General features: G+C 39.0%; 1 protein-coding gene across 1 annotated transcript; it reads left to right on the plus strand.

The window, feature by feature from the left end:
• Positions 1-2,275: 2,275 nt before the first annotated feature.
• On the plus strand, positions 2,276-6,880 carry nrros (negative regulator of reactive oxygen species). Its single transcript, XM_034211943.1, has 3 exons — positions 2,276-2,645; positions 3,845-3,959; positions 4,801-6,880. The coding sequence occupies exons 2-3, from the start codon at positions 3,858-3,860 to the stop codon at positions 6,754-6,756; spliced, it is 2,058 nt and encodes a 685-aa protein (XP_034067834.1). The 5' UTR covers positions 2,276-2,645; positions 3,845-3,857; the 3' UTR covers positions 6,757-6,880.
• The last annotated feature ends 4,872 nt before the right edge of the window (positions 6,881-11,752 follow it).

Raw genomic sequence — 11,752 nt, forward strand, 5'->3', positions numbered from 1 at the left:
GGCAGTAATACTCTGGTGCATGTTATGAATATACCCTTGCAGCAAAAGAAAATTCTAGTCATGTTCACGATGACATTTCAAGAGGACAAAGGTTCTTCAGCTTACTTCTTTAGTAAAAATCAAGCCGTTTTTTTGCAAATTGCAACTATTTTGAACGAATACATTAATGAATGAACGAGTGAATTGTATAGTTACACAGCTCAAATATTAAAATACACATAATATACGTTAGAAAGATATTAGGAGGAAGATAGGACTTACATTTGCTGTTGACAGAGACTACTGTTAAGAAAACTGAAGAGAAAGCAAAAACTAAAAATATAAACAATAATCTTCATTATTCTTGTATTTATTGATTCATGTGTTGTAATGTCAGTTCCTTTGGCTGTTGTCTTTTGAATTGTTTACAGGATTTTCTTTACTGCAGGCTGTGAGTAGACCATGGGACTTTACACCCCAACGGGCACTCTCACCACCTCAGCCCTTAAAAATAGAATGCTAATGTTTACACTGCACCAGGCCTTAATATGTCCTGAAACAGACAAATCCTAGAGAACCGAGTTCACAAGTGTGCCCACATGTTTTCACCACACGTCCAGAGTGTGCTCAGAAACAAGAATTACACAAGTGACACGCCACAACTGGGAGGTAATATGATGACTTTTAAGTAGTCTTTCTGGACCCTCATACGTTTCCTATCATCGGGATAATCACCATTTGTCATGAAAGTAGAAGACTCCTGTCTGACTCTCTCATGTTCTCACTTCTTATCGCAGAAGTATTTTCCTGTGGGTCTGTAACAGAAAACTCAACACCTTCCACCATGAGCTGGTTCATTTCAGTTTCAACAACGATTCAGTCAACGGTATTTCATTCATTTGCACCATGGTGTGGTTTGAATTATCTCCTGTAATAAAGAAATGGTTGTTAACAATAGCCTCACTTCAATACAGGCAGACCTTGAGATTTTATTAAAATGTTTACATCCATACATCAAATGGTGTAATGTACTGAAGTAAGTACTTAACTATGATATTATGGTACTTGAACTTTACTTAAGTATTCCCTTTAATGCTACTTTATACTTCTACTCCACTACATTTCAGAAGCAAATATTATACGGCTTACATTTATTTAACAATATCATTTACTAGTTACTTTACATATTCAGATGATAAGCTATATTAAATATAAATAAACAAATTCATAATCTATTAAATACAATTGTAGCAGTATATAAAGTAATTAAATTAGCTCAACCTTTACCATCTGTGATGAACACATTAACGCATCAATAATAATCCAGTCATTTATTATATATACTTTTCAAAAAGGACATTACGCACAATAAGTACTTTTCTTTTTGGTACTTTAAGTATAGTTGGATGACAGTAAAGTAAGTGAGTCAGATTTAAAATGCAGGACTTTTACTATTAACAGTGTTTTTACAATGAAGTATTTCTACTTTTGCTTAATAAGTAACATATCTGAGTACTTCCTCCACCTCTGCACACTCCATTGTTTTGTTTTCAAACTGCAGCAGCTCCTAACACTGTACAAATTCCAATGTGTATATATGAATTGGGTGATCTATTGGCAGAAATGGAATACATTATTAATTAGAGTAAAATAGCCTGAAACCTAAAAGTGATTTGTTTACCACTATCTTATAATGAGCTCTTCATATTCCTCTTCATGGAGTTTAATATGTTATACTGCCATGTTTCTACAGTAGCTCAGAACATACACATTAAACAAAAAAAGGCATTTTTACGTTACCATAAGGCAACAGTGGGTTCTTAGATGCCACTAAATCCTCCACACTGGACCTTTAAGAGTATCACACAACACTTTACCTCCGTATGCAGTCATCTAAACTGAAAACAGGCCAGAAGTGAGAGCTTGAGATGTCCTGTGTGAAAACAGGAAGGCATCACCAACAAATCAACCATTGGTGCTGTTCCCTTTTCTCTCCCCCATGGGTTACATCTAAGAAGTTTACAAATGGAGTTTGTTGCAGTGATGCGGTTTGTTTTTAAAATTGTGTTTTTCATTAATCATCTTCTTCTCTAAATGATGTTTTGATCCAGAAGCATTGTGACCCATGAACATACTCCCTTATACTCACAGACTGGAGTGTATCTGTGTGTGCTGCGTGAAGGTTCGACAGGCCGAATATCAGGCAGGAAGGGTGTGTTTGTCGAGTGGTTTCCTCTCTAGTAGCTTGGCTGATCAGAAAAAGCCGAGGGTGTGAAGGGTGTGCACTGCTAAGGTTTTTGTGGTTGCAGTTGCGCTGTCAACCTTAAAGGTGCATGCACAACAATTGTCTTGGAGTGTGTGTGATGGGAAACAAAAAACAAAGAGGCTTATGCTGTGCTGGTTGAGAGCTGTTGAGCCTGCACTCGCCTTCCTGTGGCCCCTGCCTTGAGAACCTCTTTCTGATTTCAGCTTGTCCATGTGACTCGGGTTTCCGCTGCTTGCCTGCTTCCGTGAATAGTAAAAAGAGGTATTGGTGTTTCTCTCAGAGCAGAGGAAGACAGCTGAATCTCACACACGAGAAGACACTCTGCGATAGCGAGTCAACCAGCGATATGGTCAGGGGATCAACCGTCAGTGGCTTGGGAAATCCACACCTAACCACCACAGTAAGTAACTGCACCTTGCACTCAACTAGTACTGCAGTATGCGCTGAGGCTACGGCTGCTTAAAGCGTGATTTATCTTACATTTGAATGTTGAATTTAAACTCTTTTGTCTTTGGTGCATTTGCGAAGTATATCATATCAAATTCTGTATAGGATGTCATAAAGAGTCGTTAAAACTCTTAATGGCATCCTATACAGAATGTGTATCAATGTTGCTTAATGAGTCATTAGAAATGTCCCCAAATTGCTTGTATCGCATTTGAGCACTATCGTTGTGTAATGGATTACTCACTACTAAAGCTCCAAAGTTGGAATAAAACAAATGGCCCAATGATATCTTAATTTATTTATGCAGATTTTTAGTTTTAGATTATATTATTCAATTAACTTATTACACATTGTGTCATTATTCAGATGCATGGGACAATATGCTGTCATTTTGTGCAATTTTAATGCAAAATAAGCGTTGATTATATTGTATCAGTATTAACAGCACGATGGTTTCGATATGCAAGTTAAGTTGTGCACAACAATGTAGTTAACTACTTTTAGCCCTGCAAAATGGGAAATATTAAATATTTATTTCAATAGCTTAGCATAAAACAAAAGTAAATGGTCATATATTGTTTTTCAAAACTCAGAGTAAAATCTCATTAATAATACCCCCCAAAACAGGATAACACCACTGACGTTAATTAATAGATTAACATGCGTGCCGGCCAAAAAGGAACACAAGGCCCCCATATTCAGTGTATTTCACAACCTTGTTAAAATAGAAATTAGGGACATTTTACAAAAATGTCCAGCTGCTGTTTTTTCAGGAAGAAATATGATTGTATAGAGAATATTCATATTATTAACAGACTTCCGCAATGGAAGGCACATGAACTGAACACAGTCAGCACAGTTTGTCAGGCCATATATATATATGCCTAAATTAAGAAAAAAAACTATATAAGTATACATTTGTTTTGTTGCGTTATCATTGCTCTGACCTCCCCAACGCTCCCCCAGTTCAATCATATATGTACAGTGAAGGAATTGATCAACCACATATTTGCTTTTTAAAGACATAGTGCTACATTGATACTATGATAATCATTAGATGCAAGTTTTAAAAGTATGGTTTTAAACTGAGGAACAGCAAGGCTAACACAACACAACCCCCCCCTCTCTCTTTTTCTATATCCCTGTCAACAGTGAGGATGTTAAAATGCCAGTCCACAGGATCCATCACATCCTGCTTTGCTTGTTACACATGTGGACAACCCTGACTTCAGTGTCAAGTCACCCACAACACAGCATATGCCAGCTGGTAAGATGTCTCTCTTTTATACATTCTACTTAATAAAAGCACATCTTGAAATTAACTTAAGTCTCATTAACATAGCTAGACATATGAAGTAAATCTGATGAAAATGGCAAACCTATTCATGTTTTTTTATTTTTTATAAAAACAGGGTCAGATGTAAAGCTTGGTTAAAAGATTTTTTTTAAACGTTTCCATTACAACACTCTGCATTCAGTGCATATCAGATGTTCTGTAAAGATGAGAACTGAGACGAAAAATGGTCATGTGAACATGTTGCAGCAATTTATATTTTGTGGGGATATTTTGTGTGCTCTGACATTTGCTCATCAGGAAAAGTGAGTAAATTATGTGATTCATCAAAGTTGGATATCAAAAATATTAAAATTATTTGTAATTTCCACACAAAAAAAAAATAGTATCTAAAAAGCCTATGTACCATACGTACTATACGCCATACTGCATATATGTACTTTAGTCTGTATCACTACTTCACATTTACAGAAGGGATTTATTGAAAGTACGCTTTATTAATGACATACTCACTAAATAGTGATAAAGTCTCTATTTATTAAAGTAAATCATTCTTAATAATCCAGGTTTGGTCTGGAGGCTGCAAAGGTTAACCATAGCGGAATTATATCGACAGTTTAAATCCTATAGATAACTTGAATAACTTTTCTCAAATAAGAATTCACTGCTATAAATTGCAAAAAACAGTTGTTGAGAGTTTTTGTGGATCAAAGTGGTAGACATTTGCCAAATGAAATTCATTCGCCATCTGGCTGACAAAAATAGACATACAATTTACACACAATCTTAAAGGTATGTGCTCTTATCTCCGCAGATACAAAGAACGGCTGTCTGCAACAATGGCAATCTCTCCTTTGTGCCTGCAAGACTCCCGAAGGACCTGGAGGAGCTTCAGCTCAACCAAAACAACATTCAAACACTACAGAACAGTTCGCTCCTCAATTATCCCTCACTAAACACCTTGAGCTTAGCTTGTAATAGTTTAGAACAAATTGAATTAAACACCTTTCAAGACTTAAAGTTGTTACAAAGCCTCAATTTAGCCAAAAACAAGCTTCATGTTGGGTATGAAGAAACCAGCCATGCATTAAAGACTCTACCCAGGCTAAGGGCTCTGGATCTATCTGAGAATGAGCTTAATGATGAAATGATAGCCACTCTCCTCCAAAATCTGACATCCCTGGAGTATCTCAATCTTTCGGGAAACGTCTTGGGGAGGCTGGATGAGACGTCGTTCAGTGATCTCCACCAACTCAAAGAACTGGACCTACAGAGGAACATCATGTACGAGATTGCTGGCGCCTTCGACAGCAATCCCAAACTCCAGCGGCTCAACCTGGCCTTCAACTATCTGCTTTGCCTGACAGACTTCCACACGACCCAGCTGGTGGTCCTCAATGCCAGCCACAACTTCATTGAATGGTTCAGCTCCAGACAGGACCTTAATGACACGTTCCTGCTAGAGACGCTCGATCTATCAGATAACAGACTGTTCTTCTTTCCTTTCTTGCCTAACCACAGCCACTTGCGGAATCTTTACCTATCCCACAACAACATTAGGTTTTACGAACACTTGGCAGACAACAGCACATTGCCGAACTCGACAACAACTGTTGAGTTCTACAATATGAACAAGTATTCGGGCAACGTGACGGCCCAGCTGTGGGATGAGAGCATTCATGGAGACATCGCATCTCTAGAGATTTTGGATCTAAGAGGGAACCAGGTGCAGTATTTTCCTCACGGATTCATCCAGAAAATGCCTGTTCTGTCGAGACTTCAAATGTGCACAAACTGTCTGGAAACCTTGAATCTAACCTCCGAACAGTTCTCTGGCAGCTTGTACGAGTTGGACGTTAGCAACAACAGGCTGAACCAGATCGCAGCAGATATAGGTATGCTGACAGCTCTTGGAAATCTGACATACCTTAACCTCAGCCTGAACGACATTAAGTTGTTACCCTCTGGATTATTTTCCTCATTGCCAAGCCTCAGGTCAGTGGATCTGAGTTATAACAACGTTGGCTTTTGCCTTCCTGAGGAATCTGAGACTAAAACAGACAATAGTACAACTTGCGTGGATTGGAAAAACATTGCATCCTTAAGGCAGCTTTTCCTTAAAGGTTGCAACCTTGAAATAATTCCATCATCTGCATTCACTGGGTTGTCTCTAACGCACCTGGAACTGTCAGACAACCCTGGAGTCATTGTCCAAGAGTCACTAAAAGGTCTAAGAACATTACAGCATCTAGGTTTAGGAAACACTTACATACAAGACTTTGACTTCTCCCATTTCCAAAGCCTGAAGTCTTTAATCATTTCCGGTAACTATCTTTCCCATCTTCCCCCTTCCCTTCTTAATCTCGATTTAAAAGTGCTGGATTTGAGGGACAACAAAATGTCCACTATTCCCTCTATTCAGGCCAACACATTAGCCCAGAAACTGCACACTGTTTTCCTAACAGGAAATCCGTTCAACTGCTGCCAAACCGAATGGTTCCGGACATTTGAAACAACAAAGACTATCAATATGGTCGGACAATCACACATTGAATGTGAGGATCTCATCCAAATGAGATACAGAGTGGAGCACTTTCAGCTATTTGTGTGTAATCAGACAGAAGAGGAATCTATATTGTGGTACATTCTGCTTTTTGTACCTATCTGTCTTTCTTTTGTTGGCATATCCGTTATTGTTCTCCTCACCTCTAAGCCCAAAATGCTACCAATGTCAATCAAAAAGAAGTGCCTGAAGCCAACATCCTACTGATACTTTATAAATCGAAACAAAACCATGTTGTGTACAGTATATTATTAATAAATGTAACTGAATATATTTTGGAAATAAATTCAAGTCATTGTAATGAAACAATCATTCTATGATATGTATTTGAGCAAAAGACTATTTACTTTTTTACTTTGTGCAGTTGATGTATGGTTCAAAACCAGACCCTAACCTTGATGTCAAAATGTGTGAATGTGTGTGTGAATGTGTGTGTGTGTGTGTGTGTGTGTGTGTGTGTGTGTGTGTGTGTGTGTGTGTGTGTGGGTGTGTGTGTGTGTGTGTGTGTGTGTGTGTGTGTGTGTGTGTGTGTGTGTGTGTGTGTGTGTGTGTGTGTGTGTGTGTGTGTGTGTGTACATATGCAGAAGTAGTGTGATGCAAGCTGTGGCTATAAGCAGCAGAGGAAACAAGAAATTTCCTGTTTTGCTCAGATGTGCAGGAACTGCCCAGTTCAGTATCTCAGAGAGGAGGGTTTGAGGTTTCCTTACTATCAGGGAGTCACAGATGCAGGTCAAGTTTAAGCAAAGTTGCGTGGATAAAGTCATAAACATTATGAAAAAGGGACGTTTATCTACCTGTGTGTGTATGTGTGTTGTTTAGCAGCAGGAAGGTTGGTGGATCCGTGTGTAGCCGTGCAGAGTGCCGGAGGCCTAACCATAAAGTAACCAGAATACCGCTGTGGTGATGCTCAGGGTCATGGTGGTTGTAACATAAAAAGAGAAACCTGAGTGAATCCATGACAAAGCCTAGAAATATCATTATTTTTACATAACTTTTATGATAAAGTCGACAGTAAGAGTCAAAATATGTTTTTGGTGTCCATCTGCAGAGCATGCACATTCAATAAGATAGAAATGTTACTCCGGCGGCCATCAGATAGAGCTTGTGACTTGAACGTTTTTAGTTTGAATAACTATAACCACCATTAAGTTATTAATAATAAGTGTAAACAATCTTGCACTTCTGTATTTTTATAAATGGGAAACTTGAAACCGGATTAAAATAACCAGCAAATACTATGCTTACTGGTGCAAAAAGAGGTTTTTTTCATGAAATGAACAACAGGCAATATAAAATAAAGCAAAAAGTTGACCTGGAACGATAACATGTTAATAAAATGTCTTATTTATCAATAGTTTTGGGGCCTGTTGCTGAGTGTTGGAGATATTGGCCATAAAGTTGAGACTCTCCTGAGCTCACCTGAGCTAGCTAACGTTACAGCTCAGCCGAGTACGACTTCTTTCCTGTTTACATCTCAGGAGCACAAGACTCTTGTCGCATATGATGTATGCTCTGATCTTTAAGGTGATAGTTGGCTGGTGTTTTAATGGTAGAAAGAAAATAGTTCCTACATGAAACTGCTCACAACAAGATCTGAGACTTGTCTTAAAGTGGACCTATCATGCTATATTTTAATAATATATTGTATGGCCATACCTATATAAAACATGTCTGCGAAGTTTTTTTTTCAAAATACCAAACAGATCATGCATTTTAGCCATGCCTCATTTCGCTCTATTTTAGCCCTGTTTTTGCAAGGGCTGAATCTGTGAGAAGTCTTCTTCACTGCTTTTGTGGCAGACTACAGCGCCACCTACAGGCCTGGCATATGTACTACAGTGTCTCCAGCGCTTTCGAACGGCAATGGCCGTCTCCTCCTGATAGGGGGAGAGTTGCCCATATAGGCGGAGCTCCTCCTTCCTGACGTCAGAGAATTTTCAAATCTGGATCAGTCTGTATCAGATCTGTTGCAGCCCCGTTTTTAGAAATTTGGGTATGGAGGGAAAGAGAGAGGGTTGTGTTTTCTGATACTTGGTGAGTTCCCTGACACACCGGGGACACATATTCATGTATAAAAGACGTACAAAAGAGCATTTTGCATGATAGGTCCACTTTAAGTAACTGGGTCATGAATCCTGGAATGAGACGTCACTGTTGAGTCTTTCAAATCTGTTTTGCGGACGATTTTAGCATCACAAGTTGAGTTTCATTATATTTCAGAGGGCAGACATCTTTACTGCCAATAACACATGGTAACTCACACCAAAACAATCTAGCGTGATAATATACATTTTAGATTTTGGGGCGGATTGTCTCTTTAAAAGTCCCATTGGGAAAGATTGGGAAATACGTGGCATCAAGAAATCATAATTTGCGGAAGGTACTGGTCACAAAATTGTTGACCAAGAGGAATTTTATTTGATTACTCAGCTATGTCAGGTCAGAAGTTAGAAGACAACTAAACCAAGTTTGTAAAAGGGGAATTTACTTAACACGCAACCAAGCTTTCAAAACTTAGCTAGCTCAACATTGTATATAAAATAATTAGATGTGATAAAGCCATATTCAGCAGTGCTCAGGGAATCAAGCGACCACATACATACTCAAGTGTGCTGTGTGCACACAGCAAAATAGCCAAAACACACATTGATGCAGCTGATTTGTCTTTGCAAAACAGCCCAGCTGTGGTTTTGGGGTCGGCACTAGAAGTAAGTTACCAAATATACACCACAACACTCTTCATAAAAGATGTGGCTAAGGAAAATAATGTGCTTTTTCTTCGAGGCAGAGGTCAAAGTTTCTCACAGATAACTGCAAAATTATGGAGAAGTGAAATTTGACCTAAAGTGGTTAAATTAGATTATTTTGAGTTGAGTTGCATTCTGATAGCGAGTGAGTTCTGTGGTTCATCGGAACTAGGCCAATGTACAATCTCCATATAGCATGGATACATTACACCAGAAGTGGTCAGGGTCGCAGTGTGAAAGTAGCGGTAAAGGTGTTCCTGATAGCATTGAAAGGGTGCCAAGACAACTCGAGCTGTTTATAAATATATGGGGATGAATGATGTAAAGAAGAAAACAAGATTCCACAGCCATAATAGCTGTGAGGCTGACAGGCTGTGGTGCTTTTAAATAAATGCTAACGTCTGCATGTTGATGTGAAGCAGGTAAAATGACCAGGTGCAGCAGCTTCTGGCTGGAGACTATTGTAAAAAGGCTACAGAAGCAGTCCAAATGTCATTGCCATCCAGAGCAATCATGACCAAAAACAACAACACACAGCCTGTTAGTGGTGACAACCAATCTTTGACAGTGATAACAATGTTGGCTACCTGTTGCCCAATTACATTGTGAACCAGCCTTTCCAGCGAACTTCAGATAAGCAGTTTATCTTCTCACTTCACTTTTTTCAACCGTTTTCTTTTTCCTCTTCTGACTTTACCGATTAAAATATAACTTGTTTTTGCACCCAAACAGAAACCATATTCCAGTCCAGTCCCCAAAGTTTTCTTGGTAGATGTTTAAAGGAATGTGAAGCCTAAAGTTGTTTACACACAAGTTTATCGTCATACTCTGTAGAAAGCCCTGTTTAGAAGAGCTGATGATGCAAAACTGCCATTTTGCTTTTATTCCTCAAGCCTACATGAAGTGCACTTCAAGGAGGTCTAAAATGGCAGTTGACAACAAGTATTTTCTAAGTGACATTATGAAAGAAAATGAGGACTTCTGAAAGAGGAAGTGTTTTTTCTCAGGATCACTCATCTGATCTGTGAACTGGTTAAGGCTAACTTTATCTATAAGTGGGTGATGTTATCTTTAGAGAGATAAAGAAGAGAAATAAAAGTCAGGTTTCTTAAAAAGCAGAATGGTGCAGATAAAATGTATGCACAGCTGAGGTTTTATCAGGACCAATGTTTGCCTTAAATCACTCTTAGCTCTTATCTTTAGCTTTTGACTCAAACAAAATGATTTTGGTAAATAGCAAAACAGGCTACCAAAGTCAGAGTGGTTGGTTGCTGATGTTAATGGGCGTGTGCTGGAAATAAAGATGTGAAAAGATCTATCTTAAGAAGTCAACAGGCAGTTTGCAAAACTCCACTTCCTCTTAACCCTTCCTGCTCTTATGACAAGCGAGGACGGGGTGCTTTGCACTGGACTTAATGTTTAGCCATCAGTAAACGTGTGACTGCCTTAGTACTGCTAAAGGTGACCAATGACTATGGAAATGCAAAAATGTTTTCAATGTAGGTCTTTGAAGGACATTTTATGAAACTATGGTTAGAGAGGAGCCCTCAGAAGGGAGGATAATCAAGGCCAACATTGCTGCACACTTTGTATCTTCTTCAAACGAAGATATCTGTCAAACGGGGTCAGCACAGCAGTGTCCGTTATTTTCTGGGGATTTGTGCATTTCTGGTCCACAGCTGCTAGCTCTGCAGCACGGAGCTCCACTGGGAGCAGTGAAGCCTCAGGAGCGACATCAAAAATAACTCCTAGGGTAAAGGCACTCTACTCCTTGCTTTGAATGTGTCAACATAAGGAATATATATATATTTCAGTGTCCCTCTAGAAAAAAGAAAGGGGCTCTTAGAAGATACAACACAAAATAAAAACGGTTTGTCCAAAATCAGGACAAATCAACATAAGAATAAGATGCCAGTAGCCTATGTATTAAATTAAAGGTGTCACTGGATCATATTGGGCATGAGTTTTGTGCTCGTGATTTTCAACTAATTTGACCTCTTTCACAGAATTCCTGTGAAAGAGGTCAAATTAGTTGAAAATCACCCTGAGAAACTCCTAATCAAAGAAATCAAAGACTGCACTTTTTGAACTCAACATTTGACAAGAATAGTTTTTGAAATTGCGCTGTAGGCGCAAATGTCATTAAGCAGCACTCCAAATTAGACAGTGACCGTTTCTCAGGCCGTTTCTCAATCTCGAGGATGCTGGCTTGGTAGTCGCGTACTTCCAAGTCACTTCCTTCAGAAACGAAGCAAGTATGCTTCCAAGCCACGGCTTCGGAAAACGAAGAAGAATGGAACAGGCTAACAAGTGTGCCACTCTCTCTAACGCAGGGGTGGTGAACCTCCGGCCCCCGGGCCGTATGCGGCCCGCGTGACCATTTGGTATGGCCCTCGAGGTAATTTATAAACACACGCAAAACATTTAAGAAATCTAGACCGCAAAATAATTAAACA

Source organism: Gymnodraco acuticeps, unplaced genomic scaffold (genome assembly GCF_902827175.1).
Source record: "Gymnodraco acuticeps unplaced genomic scaffold, fGymAcu1.1, whole genome shotgun sequence".
NCBI lineage: Eukaryota > Metazoa > Chordata > Actinopteri > Perciformes > Bathydraconidae > Gymnodraco > Gymnodraco acuticeps.